A 20,132-nucleotide genomic window follows, 5' to 3' on the forward strand; every position below is an offset into this window, starting at 1 on the left:
TTCAGGTGAACCTGGGAGTATTTTTGACTAAATAAGAACTGAAAGAAATGCAGGTGCTGTAAATCAGAGGCAAAAATAGAAATTACTGAAAAAGTTCACCCTGAGTTCTGAAGAAGGGTCACTTGAACTGAAACGTTAACTCCGATTTCACTCCACAGGTGCTGCCAGCCCTGCTGAGCTTTTCCAGCAATTTCTGTTTTTGTACTTTTGACTACCACACTTTTATCCCTGATAAATTGAACTCTTTCAGAGAAAAAATCAGCGATCGGCAGCACAGCTTGCCCAACTATTCTGTATATTAAGGGTGAGCTTGCAAGAATCCTTAATAGTTAAGGTGTCCATTATGTTGTTAATGATTAATCCTGTTCCATACAAATGTTGAACGGTTAAAACTGTTAGTATTTCAGTGTATACGTTAAAAGCACTTTGAAGTTTTACCTTTGATAACTTGCTTTCGGTTCATTAAAAAAATGATTAAACTGCCCTCAACAATTGGTAGATACAATGCTGTCCCCCAGAACTGAGACCTATAAATTCTGAACATCCTGTGGTCTTTGCTGAATTAGTTTCCTCTGTCAACTCTGTGTCACAATTACATTCAGCACTTACATCAGTAGAAAGGGAGTGTTGTATGGGTGTGTCTGATTTTTATATTGTATGAGCTGCTGCTAATGATGAGGGTTTGTGCTACCGTCGTCTTTAAGTGCAACAAACTACAGGACCATCTTGGGTTTGTGTGATCAAGGAAAAGCCCTTCTTGGCCAATGATGAGATATGGCTTCAAGAGGTCTATTTTGTCCTGATATTTTTATTTATGAACAACGGTTTTAAAACAGAGATGCTGAGTTATTTATTTGAATCCAATAAAGGAAACACCTTGTGAAGCTTTTTTCTTAAAGTTGGAACAAGAGACCCAGCCTGAATGGGTGGGCGCAAGCCACCATTTTCGTTTTGTTTCTCATCAGCAGTTGCTGCTGGGATCTAGAAGCTGGATGTAGAAGCTGTTTTCCCTTTCTCTATTGCAGCTAAAAGCTGGGGCTCTCTTCCTGCTGTTGGAATTACATGTGAGACAATCTATTTTTACTTAATTTGCCTTTGCCAAGGGTGTGTTTTAGGGATGTTACTATATTGGAATAGTTACTATCTAGCAGTTAAATAATTTATTATTCCGTTAAGTTTTCCAGTAGAGTTAGGTTATTCTAATTTCCTCTTTCTTTTTGTTGTATTTTAACTATAGCTTACGAATAAAGCATGTTTTACTTCAATCTGGTTGAATGACCAATTGAACTGCACTTGCCTTGAATAAAAGAAAACAATTAGTGTCTAGGCTATCTTCTTAATACATTTTGGGATTTTGTTCTGGTCTGTAATGGGTAGTTTTGGAAGAGCTAACAAGATATAGTTGAGTGCAAATTAACAACTTGTCATGGGTTACATTCATATGTTCGACATTGTTACATGGATTTTGAGGAGAACCAGATGTTGTGTCTCATCTCCTTGAGATCCTTAGCTGTTCTGCCCACGAGTTTATACGACAGTCTAAAAGTAGATAGTGCTTTTGACACTCTTCATATTAACCCTTTCAGAACCATATAAAACAGGGTACAACACCAAAAAAAGGTTTCAACATTTGACTATCAATCTGTTGCAAAGTATATGTCTGTGTTGACAGGATAGTGTGTGGAATACAACGAGGACCCCACTGAGCACCTTTACCCTCATGTCCCTTCCCAAACATACACTGACCAAGTTCATATATAAAGAACAACCACATGGTGAGATGTAGATAGCAGCTGATAGTCATGAAGTTTTATACCAACATAATCAATGTGTTAAGAAGAGAGAACAAAGAATAAACCCAAAGGGTTTTTCTTTTAAGCCCTGCCTATTCATTGAAAATCAAGTGAATGGGCAGCTACATCCCCTTCACTTGGGGTGTCTGATGGTTCTTATGGTTTTAAAATGAGGCATAGGTTAAATGTGTTTCAATTATAGCCCAGTTACCTCTTGGTATGTTGAGCCTAACATGCTAGCATTGCTTCAGGCATACCAGCCTCTCATATGCTGAACTATTTAATTATCATTACTTCACTGGTTCTTCTCCTCTAATTGAACAATTCAGCTGCTTCCAAAGCAGAAAGTGAAGAGTAACCTCACAATAAAAAATGTAAACTCAAAAACGTTTTTCTTTTGCTTTGGAGTTGCTTTCATTAGGACACAGAAGATAAGAAAAGGTGGTTTGATAAAGGTGTTTAAAGTCATGAAAATATGGGAGAAAGTAAATGAAACAGAATGACTGCTTGGTCTATAACAAGGGGACAAAAATATAAGATTAAACGTGAAATATTAAGGGTAGAGAACTGATCTTTTTTTTCCCTCAGCTGGTTGAGAGGATGTGAACTGCATGACCAGACTTTGTGATTGAAGTAGAGACCTTTTTATGAAAAGGGTAGATAGAAAGAGTAATACAGATTTACAGGAACAGGATGAACACTTGGAATTTTTCTGGCTGTGAATAAGGAATATTTGGAAAGATGTGGGCAAGCACAGGCAGGTGGAACGGGCATAGTTTGGGATTAGGGTCAGAATGGACTTTTTGAACCAAAAAGTCGGTTTCGATACTGTATGACTTGATGACTATAGTATTAACACGGACAGGCCAGATTGAATGTAGGTTATAATAATTATGTGGGATTCACTGATAAAAATAAAATGGAATTATTGAGAAAAATCATATTCTCTGACTTACGTTCAAAGAGAAACAAAAATTAAAATTGAAGTGTATGCAAATAAATACAAATTAGAAAACATTTCTGAAAGAATCTGATGATCCCTACAACTTATTGATGATCATTTCAGTTGTCAAGAACATGAGTGTCCACTTCCTCATTGCCAATTTAGACAGCTGATCAACTAATTGAGAAATACTTGGTCTAGCTTATGATGTTCTCCATTGCTAACCATTTTCATTGACTGAATCAAATATTGGTGTATTATAATCTACACATATCATAGGCTTCCGAGTACTGCAAAAAAAAATACATTGCAAACATTACTGTCAGACATAAAGGGGGAAAGTAAATAATTTTGTGGCTATCTTCCCTGAGAAAGAATGCCAAAATATTATAGATTCAAACTTTATTTTCATCAGTACATCCATTCCGTCTTCAGTGTTCTTATTATTTGGGCATCTAAATAGTCAAACTCACATATCACTTTGACACTTTGAAGACCATCATGGGAATATGGAAAGTTCTGTCCCTAATGATTAGATTAGATTATTTACAGTGTGGAAACAGGTCCTTCAGCCCAACAAGTCCACACCGACCCTCCGAAGCACAACTCACGCGGACCCATTCCCTACATTTACCCCTTCACCTAACAATATGGGCAATTTTAGCATAGCCAATTCACCTAACCTGCACTTTTTTTTGGACTGTGGGAGGAAACCGAAGCACTAGAGGAAACCCTTGCAGACACAGGGAGAATGTTGCCTGAGGCACGAATTGAACCCGGGTCTCTGCCACTGTGAGGCAGCAATGCTAACCACTGTGCTATTGTGCCACCATGCCACCCAATGCGGACAATGGAAACTCAATATCCTTGACATTGCTGAGAATTGATTGTAACTATTTCTTTCATAATCAAACTTTGATATACCCCAACTTGCTTAATCAGTGTCCATCAAATATCCAATCAGTGAGACTACAGTGATCCAAAGAATGAAACAATGGCTTGTACGTTGAGGGAATTGGGATTACAAGGATTAGTTTTCTTCAAATCAATGATGTTATTGAATGTACTGAATCAAGACCTCCTGGCTCTCGAGTAAGAATGTTACAACTGTGCTACAAGCGTCTCTGGTTGCAAGGCACATTGAATGCATATAATAGTCGCACAGTTGAGGCCAATTAGTTTCCTTTGAAGAGAGTTGACTAATTATGCTAATTCGGATGGATTGTTTGAATTCCATCAAGTACAAACAACTAGTTCATTGAAAGCAACTCCTCAAAACAATTGAAATTAATTAGGTTAGGATGAGTATAAGTGCCAGAATAAACCTCTTGGGCCAAATGATTTGCATTTGGGCTGTAAATTCCATGTAGTTCCATTCAATTATATCACTAATGATCAAATGCTCCAATGTCTCCTGAAATTGAACAATAGGATTTGCCTGACCTTCCATGCAATCAGAAATCAATTGAACAAGGTACTAAGACCAATGCTTGCCATATGTCCCCAAAAGTATAAATTTGGGACTTCTAATCATATTTTTCTGCATTAGTTATTTATTTTATGATAAAACTAAGTGCAGCAATCTTCAAACAGGAAGTGAATATGCCTTAATACACATTGTTAGTTGATTTTCTCTTAGAAAATTGCAAAGTGCGGATATTACAATCACAATGACACAAAGCTAATATTATCCATACTTTACCTGGCTATGACAAACAGCACACAACTCACACCGAGGTATGCCAATAAAATATACATCCAGATATCGGGAGAGAGAGGATTCAGGAAGGAGAAGACACCAGCGTTTGTTCCATTTGATTTTCGGTACAAAATACTGATCCCCAGTGTCATGAAGGGTTTAGAAAAGTCAATGACCTTCTCACGGGCGTAGGTGATCGTCAATGGAGCAACAGCAAGGTCAGCTTTCTGTTGGGAGAAGGAAACATTTTGAATAAAAAAAATCAATTTCTAAACTGGCATTTAATGGAGAGTACATTGCTAAATTGAAATGCTGAGGAATATTATTCAGTAACCATAAAACCACTTGTGTTACAGTCTTCTCAGTATCCTATTCTGCTTATTACAATAAAAACTGTTTAACTGTGCAATGTTGTCAGGCTGCTGGTCGTAATCTAATAATCGGAGCTTGTACTTGTGCAGTAGCTTCTAATATAGTAAAATTTCCTATCTTTCTATCTAATGATAGTGCTTTATATCACATGCACATTTTTTTTTTGTCTTTCTATCTCACACTTTCCAAGCATTTCCATTGCTACTTCTGTAAGTCTACAGTCAGCACATTTCACATGATTATAGGGGAGATGGTGATCTCCTGGTAATACAACTAAACTAGTCATCCAGAAGTTCACACTTATACTGTGCAGACATTGGTCCCAAACACCATTACAGCAGCTGGTGGAATTAAAATTCAGTGATAAATACCTAGAACTGAATACTTGCCTCAGTAATGGTGGTCATAATTCAACCAATGATTGTTGTAAAAACCACCACCAGCTCATTAATGTGTTTTTGGGAAGGAAATCAGACATCCATTTCTGACCAGAACTATATGTAACTCCAGATCCACAGCTTTTAGTTGTCCTCTGAAATAGCCACATAAGCCAGTTTAAGGGCAATGAAGGATGTGGACCAAATGTACCAACAACATCCATATCCCATGAAAGAATACATTAAAACAATTATTTTGTTCCTCTCTTTATGTGAATAATTTTGTCATTCAGCCATTGGAAATGGACACCGTGAACCATAGGGGAATCAAGGCCATGGAAATAAGTTATATTGAGAACATCACAAAGTATAATAAAGTTAGTAAAAGAGAAACATAAAAATTAAAGAGAATAGAACATAATGGAAGATAATTTGAAGATTTCTGTGACTGTGATAAGAGCAAAGGAGGTGACAAGACTTCATTGAAGCTGCAGATGCAAGCTTTACTCATGGAAGTTGTGAAAAAGAACAAACATCGCTTATTAGACCATGGAAGATGGGAATTCATCCACTTTGCCTGCAGAAAACCAAAAACGTCCATCTTGATTAAAAAAAACCTGTATAGTAAACACTATAATTTTATAGAATTACAATTTAACAGAATTAAACATTTTAAGTACAGATAATGTTGGATTGCATAAGTGAAAAATTTCAAAGCAATGAAAGTTAAACTGCATTACACCTTACAGAAGTCATCAAGGGAAAGATAATAGAGAAGCATTAAGTTGCTTTAGATTTTATAAGCTTTCCAAAAATAAATAATCACAGCAGGAATCGATGACAGCAGAAATAACACAATTATAGAGATTTCATTTCAGAGGTGGTTCAAATAGAACCTAGAATTGGGCATCTTGGAAAAAATAATTCTTAAATTACGGAATTCATCTAACTTAAGTGCTAAATCAAAAGGTGAAAAAATAAATGCATTATTGCATTCAGTAGGACCTTCAATGGGTGAGGCTATAAATTGAAAAAAAAAGTTAAAGAAGATACGTTTGAAGAATGTCTTCAAGTTTTTGGCAATTACATTAATGTAAGTGCAAACAAAATTTTTGAATGAGCAAAATTTAACAGAAGATTTCAGTACCATCCAGGGGAATCAGTAAATCATTTCATTTATCAACTCTAAAGCTGAGAAGAAAGCTGTAACAATGAAGCTTTGAAGGCAGAATTCATTCGAAATAGAATTGTTGCTGGAATTACTGAAGAGAATTTCCTGACTTTGAAGAAAGCTACTCAAATTGGCCTGGAAACGAAAAGAATCATAGACAAATCCTAAGAGGAGAAGAACATTACAGGAGACCAACAAAATTCATTCATTTTTGGTCTCAACATGCTAAAGACGCATGTAAAAAGCCCAGGATAAAGAGTAGGCCAAACAAACGAAACATGGCATCAGTGTAGGCATTGTAAAACAAGAGATCCTCACAAGCACAAGCAATGCCTAGCCATGTTACATCTGTAAAAGAATAGGTCATTCCCAGAGGATGTACAGAAGTACGAAAATCATCCAGGGACAAAGGGTCTCCATAGTTTAGGGTGGCTCAATGATTCAGTGGTTAGCACTGCTGCCTCACAGTGCCAAGGACCCGGGGTCAATTCCATCCTCGCGTGACTGTGTGGAATTCTCATGTTCTCCCTGTGCCTGTGTGGGTTTGCTCTGGTTTCCTCCCACAGTTCAAAGGTGTGCAGGTTAGGTGGATTGGCCGTGTTAAATTGCCCATAGTAGCCAGGAATGTGCAGGCTAGGTGGATTAAGCGTAGGAAATGCAGGGGTAAGGTGAGGGAGTGGTAGGTCTGGTTGGACTGCTCTTCGAACGGTCAGTGTGGAATCAATGGGCCAAATGGCCTGCTTCCACACCTAAAGGATTCTATGATTCTCAGATCAAAAAGCTTTAAATCTATTCAGACAAAGGTACAAATGCAATAGAACTGTCAGCACAAAAAGAAAAAGGTACCCAATACATTCCAATAAAAATTGGATGAAGTGACTCAAGATTGACATCATCAGTTTATGTTAATAAACTTATCATAGAGTCATAGAGATATATAGCACGGAAACAGACCCTTTGGTCCAACCCGTCCATGCCGACCAGATATCCCAACCCAGTCTAGTCCCTCCTGCCAGCACCCGGCTCATATCCTTCCAAACCCTTCCTATTCATATACCCATCCAAATGTCTCTTAAATGTTGCAATTGTACCAGCCTCCACCACTTCCTCTGGCAGTTCATTCCATACACGTGCCATCCTCTGCGTGATAAAGTTGCCCCTTAAGTCTCTTTTGTATCTTTCCCCTCTCACCCTAAAAGCTTGGTACAGGGGGAACTATCTTATTAGGTTGAATACCGTGGCTGAAGAAACTGAAGTTTCACTCTGCAAAGATGAAACTATATGTTCAAATGGCATAATTCTCAGGATTAGATGTACTCCACAAGTAACTCTGCAACAGCACAAAGAGATTATTAGAGTTGAAAATGTATACATGACATTTAATCAGCACTTTTACTTTGGAGCCTGCTTGCACAGGGCACATCTTGTCCTCAACATCTGTGAGGAGGCAGAAAATGCCCAACTAGTTCCGAGAGACAGCGATCAGGTAAAAACAAACAACAAAAACAGAGCAATTGCTGTAAAAGCTTAGCTGGTCTGGCAGCATGTGTAGGGAGAAATCCAAGATAATGTCTTGGGTCCAGTGACCCCTCCTCAAAACCCAAGAGAAAATGAGTATGTCAAGTTGTTTTTTATTCATTCATGGGATGTGGGTGTGGTTGGCTGAGCCAATATCTATTGGTACTTGTCTGCTTGACCTTGAGAGGGTGGCAGTGAGCTGCTTTCTGAAACCACTGCAGTCCATTTAGTGTAAACCGTCAAAAATGCTGTTGGAGAATGAGTTCCAGGAATTTGACTAGTGAAATGAAGGAACAGTGACAAATTCCCACATCAGGATGATGAATAGCTTGGAGGGGTAATTGAGAATGGTGGTGCTCACATGGGTCTACTGCCCTTGTCCTTCTAGTTGTTAGTGCTCCTGAGTTTGGAATGTGCTATCTCAGGAATCTTGACGAATTTCTGCAGTGCATCTTGTAGGTGGTACACGCGGCTGCTACTGAGTCCGAGTGGGGAGGGAGTAAATGTTCAAGGATGTATTGGCAATCAAGTGGGCTGCCTTGTTCAGTTGATGCCAAGCTTCTTGACTTTTGTGGAGGTGATTCAGGCAAGTATGTGTTGTGGACGGTGGACAGGCTTTGGAGAATCAGGGGGTGAGTTACTCATTTCATAGGATTCCTAACCTCTAACCTCCTCTTGTAATAACAACAGTTATATGACTAGTCCTGTTTAGTTTCTGCTCAATGGTAACCCCCAGGATATAATGCTGGGGGATTCAGTGATAGTCATGCCATTGAATGTCAAATGGTGGCAATCAGATTTTCTCTTATTGCAACTGGTCATTGTCTAACACTTGTGTGGCATGAATGTTACTTGCCATTTGTTATTTTAAATCTGGATATTGTCTAGGTCTTACTGCATTTGGACATGAATTGTTTCAATAACTGAGAAGTTCCAATGGTGCTGAATATCATGCAGTCACTGGCGACAACCCCCAATTCTGATCTTATGATGTAAAGAAGGTAATTAATAATGCAGTGGAAAATGGTTGGGCAATCACACTACCTTGAGAAACCTTACAGTGATGTCCTGTAGCTGAAATGAGCAACCTCCAACAACCACAGCCCTTTTTATTGTGCTAAGTATGACTGTAACCAGTGGAAAATACTCCTTTCCCTGATTTCCATTGAATCCAGTTTTGATAGAACTCTTTGATGCCATGCCAAATGCAGCCTTGATATCAATGATAGTCACTCTCCCCTCACCTCTGAAATTTCATTCTTTGTCCAGAATTGAGCTCAGGCTGTAATGAGATCAGGAGCAGTGTGTCCCTGGCAGAATCCAAACTGGGCATTAGTGAGAAGGTTATTGATAAGCTAATGCTACTTGTTAGCACTGTTAATTACAACTTCCATCATTTTACTGATCAAGAGTAGACTGAGGAGGTGGTAATTGGCTGAGTTGGATTTATGCTCATTTTATGTTTACAGGATTTAACTGGAAAATCTTGCACATTGGCAAGTAGATGCCAAGGTTGTAGCTGTACTGGAATAGCTCAGTGAGAGGAGTAGGAATTTCTGAAGCAGAAGTCTTCCGTACAATTGACAGAATGTTATCAGGTTACATGGCCTTTGGAGATTCCAGTACTTCCAACCTCTTCCTGACGTAATGCATGTGAATTGATTTGGATGAAGATTGGCATCTGTGATGCTGTGAATCTCTGGAGGAGGCTACAATGGTACCTCCTCTTAAATATATTCAGTAAGAAGCCAATTTGATTACACCAGGTGCAGGAAACAACTGTTGGCACACTACTGGTCCAGGGCAACCTGCACAAGATTTTACTTGGCTTCCTAGACTCAATGTGGTGCCCACAAAGAAAAACAAAATCTGGTGAGATTATCTATGTTGGCAAAGGTTTAATGCTGAAACAGGAAGATAATCTGGGGTTATACAGGAGTTTTCCATCTCTATCCTCTCAGAAGAACCTTCAGACGATGGACATTCACAAAGGTGGTGAGCAGAAGCAAATACTGGCAATGAGAATGAGCAGTACAATTCATTTGAACTTAATGTGGAGCCCTTAATTGAAGTTCTTCAGATGGTAGAATTATCTGCAGAATGAATTGTTACAACCAAATTAAGTTTGATGTTATATGAGGAGGCAATAGGAATTTTTCCCGTCGCGTTCCAGAGCAAAATGATTAATTCCAGAGTCAGAGATAATGCTAATTAAGCAGCAATTCTCTAAGACCATGACATAAGGATAGAAGATGTCCGGTGGACCAGCACATGGATGACAGAGGGTGAAAAAAGATGATCAACCTAATCAACCAGTTGAAATCAAATGTTGACATACTTCAGCACATTTCTCAACAAAAGGAGATTAAAGATTGTAGGAAGCTAAGGAAGAGATTGCTGGGCCTCTTGCTGAGATATTTGTATCATTGGCAGCCACAGGTAATATGCTAGAAGACTAGAGATTGGCTAATGTGGTTCCTCATTTCAGAAAAGCTGGAAGGAAAAGCCAGGTAACTGCAGACTGGTAAGCCTTATGTCAGTGGAGGGTAAAAGTTTGGGAGAAGATTTGTAGCTCAGGTGCTCGTTGTTGTGGTTCTGTTCACTGAGCTGGGAGGTTTTGTTGCAAACATTTCATCCCCTTTCTAGGTGACATCCTCAGTGCTTGGGAGCCTCCTGTGGAGCGCTTCTGTGATGTTTCCTCCGGCTTTTATAGTGGCTTGTCTCTGCTGCTTCCGGTTGTCAGTTGCTGTCTGCTGCAGTAGCCGGTATATTGGGTCCAAGTTGATGTGTTGTTGATAGAATCTGTGGATGAGTGCCATGCCTCTAGGAATTCCCTGGCTGTTCTCTGTTTGGCTTGCCCTATAATAGTAGTGTTGTCCCAGTCAAACTCATGTTGTTTGTCATCTGCGTGTGTGGCTACTAAGGATAGCTGGTCATGTCGTTTCGTGGCTAGTTGGTGTTCATGGATGTGGGTTGTTAGCTGTCTTCCTGTTTGTCCTATGTAGTGTTTTGTGCAGTCCTTGCATGGGATTTTGTACACTATGTTGGTTTTGCTCATGCTGGGTATCGGGTCCTTTGTCCTGGTGAGTTGTTGTCTGAGCGTGGCTGTTGGTTTGTGTGCTGTTATGAGTCCTAGTGGTCGCAGCAATCTGTCAGTTTGGAAATGCTCCTGATGTATGGGAGTGTGGCCAGTCCTTTGGGTTGCGGCATGTCCTCGTTCCATTGTCTCTCCCTTAGGCATCTGTTGATGAAATTGCGTGGGTATCCGTTTTTGGTGAATACCTTGTATAGGTGTTCTTCTTCCTCTTTTTGCAGTTCTGGTGTGCTGCAGTGTGTTGTGCAGTGTGACAACTCAGGGAGATAGTGAGGAAAGAGATCAATCCGAAACTGGTACAGTTGAGAATAAAAGCGAGTCAAACAGGGCAGGCAGGGGCAAGGTAGGACTAATAAGTTAAACACCATTTATTTCAATGCAAGGGGCCTAACAGGGAAGGCAGATGAACTCAGGGCATGGTTCGGAACATAGGACTGGGATATCATAGCAATTACGGAAACATGGCTCATGGATGGACAAGACTGGCAGCTTAATGTTCCAGGGTACAAATGCTACAGGAAGGATAGAAAGGGAAGCAAGAGTGGGGAGTGGCATTTTTGATAAGGGATAACATTACAACTGTGCTGGGGAAGGATATTCTTGGAAATACATCCAGGAAGTTATTTGGGTGGAACTGAGCAATAAGAAAGGGATGATCATCTTATTGGGATTGTATTTTAGACCCCTTAATAGTCAGAGGGAAATTGAGAAACAAACTTTTAAGGAGATCTCAACTATCTGTAAGAATAATAGGGTGGTCATGGTATGGGATTTTAACTTTCCAAACATAGACTGGGACTGCCATAGTGTTAAGGGTTTAGATGGAGAGGAATTTGTTAGCGTGTACAAGTCAATTTTCTGATTCAGTATGTGTATGTACCTACTAGAGAAGGTGCAAACTTGACCTACACTTGGGAAATAAGGCAAGGCAGGTTACTGAGGTGTCAGTGGGGGAGCACTTTGGGGCCAGCAACTGTAATTTTGTTAGATTTAAAATAGTGATGGAAAAGGATAAACCAGATATAAAAATTGAAGTTCTAAATTGGGGAAAGGCCAATTTTGACGGTATTAGGCAAGAACTTTTGAAAGCTGATTGGAGGCAGATGTTCGCAGGTAAAGGGACGGCCAGAAAATAGGAAGTCTTCAGAAATGAGATAACGAGAATCCAGAGAAAGTATATTCCTGTTAAAGGGTGAAAGGAAAGGCTGGTAGGTGTAGGAAATGCTAGAAGACAAAAGAAATTGAGGGTTTGGTGAAGAAAAAGAAAGAAGCATATGTAAGGTATAGACAGGATAAATCGAGTGAATCCTTAGAAGAGTATAAAGGCAGTAGGAGTATACTTAACAGGGAAATCAGGAGAGCAAAAAGGGAACATGAGGTAGCTTTGGCAAATAGAATTAAGGAAAATCCAAAGAGAATCCAAATCTATAAAGGACAAAAAGGTAACTAGGGAGAGAGTAGGACCCCTCAAAGATCAGCAAGGCGGCCTTTGTGTGTAGCCGCTGAAAATGGGGGAGGTACTAAATGAGTATTTTGCATCAGTATTTACTGTGAAAAGGATATCAAAGATATACACTGTAGGGAAATAGATGGTGACATCTTGCAAACTGACCATATTACAGCGGAGGAAGTGCTGGATGTCTTGAAACACATAAAGGTGGATAAATCCACAGGACCTGATCAGGTGTACTCTAGAACTCTGTGGGAAGTTAGAGAAGTGATTGCTGGGCCTTTTGCTGAGATATTTGTATCATCGATAGTCACAGGTTAGGTGCCGGAAAACTGGAGGTTGTCTAATGTGGTGCCACTGTTTAAGAAGGATGGTAAGGACAAGCCAGGGAATTACAGACCAGTGAACCTGACGTCGGTGGTGGGCAAGTTGTTGGAGGGAATCCTGAGGGACAGGATGTACATGTATTAGAAAAGGCAAGAACTGATTAGGGATAGTCAACATGGTTTTGTGCATGGGAAATCATGTCTCACAAACTTGATTGAGTTTTCTGAGGAAGTAGCAAAGAGGATTGGTGAGGGCAGAGTGGTAGATGTGATCTATGTGGACTTCAGTAAGGTATTCGACAAGGTTTGCCATGGGAGACTGATTAGCAAGGTTAGATCTCACGGAATACAGGGAGAACTCACCATTTGGATACAGAACTGGCTCAAAGGTAGAAGACAGAGGGTGTTGGTGGAGGGTTGTTTTTCAGACTGGAGGCCTACGACCAGTGGAGTGCCACAAGGATTGGTGCTGGGTCCTCTACTTTTTGTCATTTACATAAATGATTTGCTTGTGAGCATAAGAGATGCAGTTAGTAAGTTTGCAGATGATGTCAAAATTGGAGGTGTGGTGGTCAGCGAAGAGGGTTATCTCAGATTATAACAGGATCTTGACCAGATGGGCCAATGGGCTGAGAAGTGGCGGATGGAGTTTAATTCAGATAAAAGCGAGGTGCTGATTTTGGGAAAGCAAATCTTAGCAGGACTTATACACTTAATGGTAAGGTCCTAGGGAGTGTTGCTGAACAAAGAGACCTTGGAGTGCAGGTTCAAAGCTCGTTGAAAGTGGAGTCGCATGTAGATAGGATAGTGAAGAAGGCATTTGATATGCTTTCCTTTGTATGTCAGAGTATTAAGTACAGGAGTTGGGAGGTCATGTTGCAGCTATACAGGACATTGGTTAGGCCACTGCTAGAATATTGTGTGCAATTCTGGTCTCCTTCCTATTGCAAAAAGGTTGTGAAACTTGAAAGGGTTCAGAAAAGATTGACAAGGATGTTGCCAGGGTTGGAGGATTTGAGCTATAGGGAGAGGGTGAACTGGCTGGGGCTGTTTTCCCTGGAGTGTCCGAGGTTGAGGGGTGACCGTAAAAAGGTTTACAAAATAATGAGGGCCATGGATAGGGTAAATAGGCAAAGTTGTTTTTTTTCCCTGGGATGGGGGAGTCCAGAACTAGAGGGCATAGGTTTAGGGTGAGAGGGGAAAGGTATAAAAGAGACCTACAGGGCAACTTTTTCACACAGAGGGTGGTACGTGTATGGAATGAGCTGCCAGAGGAAGTGGTGGAGGCTGGTCCAATTGCAACATTTAAGAGGCATTTGGATGGGTATATGAATAGGAAGGGTTCAGAGGGATATGGGCCGGGTGCTCGTAGGTGGGAACAGATTGGATTGGGATATCTGGTCAGCATGGCCGGGTTGGACCGAAGGGTCTGTTTCCATGCTGTACATCTCTATGACTGTGTAAGTCTACATCAACCCTCCGAAGAGCAAACCGGCCAGACCTATTCCCCTATATTTACCCCGACTAATGCACCTAACACTATAGCGAATTTAGCATGGCCAATTCACCTGATCTGCACATCTTTGGACTATGGCAGGAAACCCACACAGACACAGGGAGAATGTGTAAACTCTGTACAGACAGTCACCCAAGGTGGGTATCGAACCCAGGTCCCCAGTGCTGTGAGGCAATAGTGCTTACCCCTGAGCCACAGGATTGATAAATGAATAGGAAGGGTTTAGGGGGATGTGGGCCAAATGCTAACAAATAGGACTAGGTCAATGTGGATGAGTTGGCTCAAAAGATCTGTATCCGTGATGTATGATTCTGTAACTCTGTGACTAGCTTGTACAGAATGAGGATGTACTGTGTGTTGCTCCATGAAATCCAACTCAATATCCCCAAACTTAGGATACTTTCAAACAGAAGTCATTACCTGTCTCTGAAATCCAAGGTAATAAGAAGATGTTAGAACTTATTTTCACCAAATAGCCATCTTCCATGATTAGAAATCCCCATAGATGATGTTTTCATGCCATTTCCTGTTTCAGTGGGGAAAAAAGTTTCTCTGTAAACCAAATTCAGGAGATCAAAACTCCTGCAGATAAGGTAATGGACAAACTCCCCAGTTTGGTACAAGCAACATCATCAGCGAAAATCAACCAAAATATGAAAGGTTCTTGACCGTGGAAAGATTTTATAGTTTGAGTCAGCTCAAGAACAGAATCCAGGTCATAAATCCTCAGGCTGCAGACCTGCAATCTTCCAAGTCCAAAAAAAATGGTACTACAAAAATTGTGAAACATCAAAATTATCTGAGACACAGTTTGAGAATTGTCGGGAGATGGGATAATGGTAAATGTAATCATTTGAACAAATGTTAATCATGGGGAAGAGGCTGGGGGAAATGTTGCACGAGGTAATGGTCTGACAGGGTTAATGTTTGGAGATTGCCTTAGGGTCCAGCTGATTATACTCCCATAGGTGGAGATAAAGCAGAACACCTTAAACTCAAAATAAATTAAATATCAATATCTATAGATCTCCAGCATAGCACAGTGACTCAGTGGTTAGTACTGTTATCTCACAGTATCAGGGACCTGGGTACAATAGCCTTGGGTAACTCACCCGATCAGTGTAGGTTTCTTTGGAGTGTTCTGGTTTCCTCCCGAAGATGTGCAGGTTAGGAGGTTTGGCTATGATTGGCCATTGCGTCCAGGGATGTGTGGGCTCAGTGGGATAGCTAAGGGAAATGTTGTGAGGATAGAGTGGGGTCTGGGTCTCAATCTGATGGGATGCTCTTTGGAGGTTCGGTACAGACTTGATGGGCCAAATGGCCACTTTCCACCCCGTAGGATTCTGTGATTCATCATTACTCCAATCATAATGTCTAATGAATAAGTGTAGATATTTTAATCAAACTATTCAGATAAGTTTGACACATCCATGGAACATCCATTGAACCCAGACCTTCTATCAATATTGCTATCAATAGTAAATGACACCTTGTGAAGATAGGAGCATTTTCTTTAAGATTTACTAATGATCAATCCTCTCCTTTTGCCTGCTAGGAGGCAGTTCACTCAGTTGATTGGGTACTGGTTTGTAATTCAGAACAACACCAACAGTGCAACGTTAGTACCTGTACTGACTGAGATCACCATGCAAGTCCTGCCTTCTCAAACTTGCCCTTCACCTGAGGTGTAATAATGCTCAGATTAAACTCACCGCCAGTTGCTTCTCTCTGATGGAAATATGGGACTTTACCTTTACTGTTGTAAACCAATTAATCCTTTGGACCAATTCAGGGAACAGGGGTTTAGTGACAGCATCATTTTACTCACAAAAATAATAGAATGTAGCCTTGTTTTTTTTTGTTCCCCTTGCTTATCAATGTAATTCTCATTAAACCAAAGTTAATATTGCTTCATTGTCATTCAATTATTTATTTGCTTCTTCTTATCTCCAATAGTTTCCTTTCTCAATTACCCTTTGCTACATGATTTTATTATTTAATTCTATTGATATTTCTTTTTAAATATTAAAAACAACCTGAAAATTTGGGATAATTATTTCAGAAAGGATCATTTCTGGAAGAAAGTACTTTGAACCTAATCAATTTCGACACATTATTGCATGATATGTTTTATTTATTTTATTTTTGTATGAATGATAGAAAATTCATGTGTGTTTTCTGTGCTTTTCCCTGGGACCTGCAGAGAGATGTGAATGTACTATGACCAATGTACTTTGTCACTTGTGTTACTACCCAAGTCGTGTAAAAAATGAGGTCTGCAGATGCTGGAGATCACAGTTGAAAATGTGTTGCTGGTTAAAGCACAGCAGGTCAGGCAGCATCCAAGGAATAGGATCTTGCTGCCTGACCTGCTGTGCTTTAACCAGCAACACATTTTCAACTTACTACCCAAGTCTCTGATTGTAGGTAGCTTCTGTAAATCTTTGGAATGCACCAGTGCCTCCTTCTGAATTAATTAAGTTTGTGTAGTCTGAGCTCCCTCATGGCCTGGCAAATGCAACTGTCAATCTCTATCTTGTTCTCACTTACTCATTTCTCTCTACTCATCATACATACACTGGCTCTTCTCTCATATATCCCCTCTCCACTTTTGCTCTCCTTTACCTCTTTGCACCTTCCTACTTCACTCAGCTCAAACCGTACAAATAGCGCAACAATATTTTTCATCGGTGAAGCGAGAAATGTTCTGGTCTATGTCTTGACAATTATCCTCATTTTTAATGATCTCCAATGGGACTTTTTCTATTTTGCCAGGGAGGTAGTCAGGAGAAAATGGAAGATGGTTTCAACATCTTTCACAGAACACAAACAACTGCTCCACCGTTATTGGTTCCACTGAAATCTGACCTCACACAGCAAAGAGACCATGGAATTTGTCAGAATCAGCATAATCAGTTTCAGTGACAGTCGTTTCAATAATTGCATGATGCTGAAGGGAACTGTAACACTTTTACTGTGATGGTCTCAGTTCAGCTTCAGTGATCACCACTCGACCCGAGTCATTGGGCCACAATTCTCAATAGTAATGAAATACAATCATTTACCTTTCTTGGAGAATTCGTCTCACACTCAATCCTATTGGATAACATCGTGCACTGATGCACAGCAGCAAATTAAATCCAATATACATTCTGAATCTGTCACTGATGAATATAAATCAATATGGTTTTGAAAAATAAAATGATTGCGGCTAGCTGTTTATGAAATCGATGTGACCTCCAGGTTTGTTGAACATAAACAGTGAATTCAAACCGTAACAATGGAAAATGTGCTGTTAGGTACAAATATCAAATCTCTGCAGCTATTGTCCATGGTATCTGCAATACATTTTTCAGATTATATTTTGTCTTGTACATACACTTTGCCAACATTTCTCTGACTCCCACTTGGGAGCTTTCCCTTGGAGCCTGATACAATGTTGTTGCTGACTTCTGGCTTTCATGTGTGGATTTACAGGTTCTTTCCACCAATCCCCACACCTCAACTAACAAGTCATTCAGAGCGGCAAAAATTTAACATTTACCTTTTTGTAAGATTTCTGTTTCTGAAAATATAGGCTATCATCGAGAATGAACATCTGCATTGTCTATACATTGTTGAGCAAGCAATTCTGATGTGATTAATGACACACATGTCATACACAAACTGAAAATGCTGCAAAGATCCTGCATGATGGCATGATATATGTAAACATAAGTCACTTTACATGCTTATGGTGCTAATCTTCTGAAGAGAATACAAGGTGATTGGACAGTTTGATTGAAGGCCCAATAAAATAACTCCCTCTGAAAACAATAAAGTGTATTGCTGCACTAAACTGATATCTGAGGTAGAATGCACATAAAATGTTTTTCCTATGATTTAAATCTGACAGGTAAGAATATATTTACAGATCAAGGGGCAAAGTTATATGCCCTCCCCCAAGGCCAGCCCAGTGATGGTGAAGATATTTAGTCAATCCTCCAATCTAGAGTTGGAACATATGAATTGATGACTGTGATGTAGTACTTCTAAGCCAGGGGGAGCGGCAGAGTCATGAAGCTTTCACTTGTCCCTCGGAAGCTGTCTGATTTGGCATTCTTCCTCAGGGTGTATCCTTCTGGAAGCAGAGGGGGTTCACCATCTTGTTCTTTAAGCTGATGTTCTCCTTCCCAGTCTGGCTCACTCAGTACAACAATGTCAACATTATAGTGCCTAGAGTACCCCGGTCAATGATATTGTTGTGGTGTCCAGCTCTGTCACTGCTGGTACTGACTATGTTCATTCAGATATTCCAGGGCTCAAACCTCATTTTGAGGGCTGAGGAAAGTGCCTGTGTGTGAGATCTTTTAACACTAGGAGGTCCTGGCAGAAGCAGGACCTTGTCCAGTGGTAGTCATCGCTGAGTCAGTTGGAGACTAGGCTGTGCTCCACAATGAGACCTAATACGCATTGTTGCCTTGAGCCATTGTCATTCTAGGATCTATACGGTTGCTTGTCGGTGAGTTACATGCTGTTTTGACTGTGTAATAAACATACTTTAACCATTATTCCTGTCGTCAGGATTTTCCATGGTGCAGGCTCTTTTCAAAGGTTTGGAGACAGAATATCTCTTTGCTAACATCCATACTTGCTGCTTTATTTAGAGTAAGTCTAACTGATCTTGGCCCATTAAAAATAATCTTTGTTTTACGGAGATTGGATTAAAATTATTTGTTGTTTTCCTGAATACCAACACATTAGGTTAATGTAAATGTGTTGCCTGTAAAATATCTCTCCTTTGAAAGGCGTTTACATGATTATTCCGCTGATATAATATATATGTTGTCGTTTCACATAGCTCTTAAATCAGTTTAATTGAGGTCAATTAGAGCTAGTTGGCATTTCTCATTTGAAGACAGCATCACTTCTCTGAGATAATGAGCATTGGGAGTTCTGATGACCCCTCTGAAAAGGTTAGAATTCAACATGCTTAACGTAATGGCCAATGTGCAGTAGGTTTCAGTTTTGAATTATGTTGTACATGAATTCAGGGCCTTCTTAGTAATGCACAGTGAATAGCAACACAGTGTGGTCCATGCCTGCAGAGACTAACTCCCTCTCTTTGTATCTCACAACTATATGATGGACTGGTTAATCAAAAATGATTCCCAGCTTCATTTGACGGGTCACCATTTTGATTGAGAAGTGTTTGACTATATTTATTTTGTTTTGTTATGTTCTTTGAGCACTGGTTAGCAAAATATAAAAAGAGCCACAGAGCTCAGTGTTGGGGCTTCATCTGTTTACAATTTGATGAAGAAACCAAAAATGTGATTGACAAATTTGCTGATGACACAAAGGCAGGTTGGAAAGTCTGTTTTGAAGAGAACATAAGGGTTATAAGTACATTAACTCAGTGGACAAAGAACTGGCAAATGGTGTATAATGTGGAAAAAAATTGTAATTATTCATTTTAACAGGAAGACAAAGAAAGAAGCAGATAGTGAGAGATTGCAGAGGGATCTGAATATGCCAGTGTATGCATAGCAAAAGGTGAGTATTCATGTACAGCAAGCAATTAGGAAAGTCATAGAATCATTCATTGCAGGGGAAATTGAATACAAAAGTGGGAGGGTTATACTTCAATTATGCAGAGCATTGGTGATTCCATCTCCATCATTGTGTGCAATATTGGCTTCCCTAAGGTAAGATATATATAAATGCGTTGGAAGCAGTTCAGGGAAGGTTTGCTAGACAAATCGGGGAACGGGCAGGCAGTGTTGTGAGCAAAGGATGGACAGGCCAAGCTTGTATTAGCTGAAGTTTTGAAACCTGTAGGATCTTGAAGTGCTTTTGGAGTGGATGTTTCCTTCTGTGGAAGTATATAAAAT

General features: G+C 40.0%; 1 protein-coding gene across 1 annotated transcript in view; it reads right to left on the bottom strand.

The window, feature by feature from the left end:
* LOC132829794 (glutamate receptor ionotropic, kainate 3-like) overlaps positions 1-20,132 on the bottom strand; it is a 484,473-nt gene that overhangs the window by 161,733 nt on the left and 302,608 nt on the right. The window contains exon 12 of the mRNA XM_060847158.1: positions 4,439-4,662. Coding sequence (XP_060703141.1) covers positions 4,439-4,662 — 224 coding nt within the window. The remainder of the gene's footprint in view (positions 1-4,438; positions 4,663-20,132) is intronic.

The sequence above is a fragment of the Hemiscyllium ocellatum genome, chromosome 30 (genome assembly GCF_020745735.1).
Source record: "Hemiscyllium ocellatum isolate sHemOce1 chromosome 30, sHemOce1.pat.X.cur, whole genome shotgun sequence".
In the NCBI taxonomy this organism is placed as follows: Eukaryota; Metazoa; Chordata; class Chondrichthyes; order Orectolobiformes; family Hemiscylliidae; genus Hemiscyllium; species Hemiscyllium ocellatum.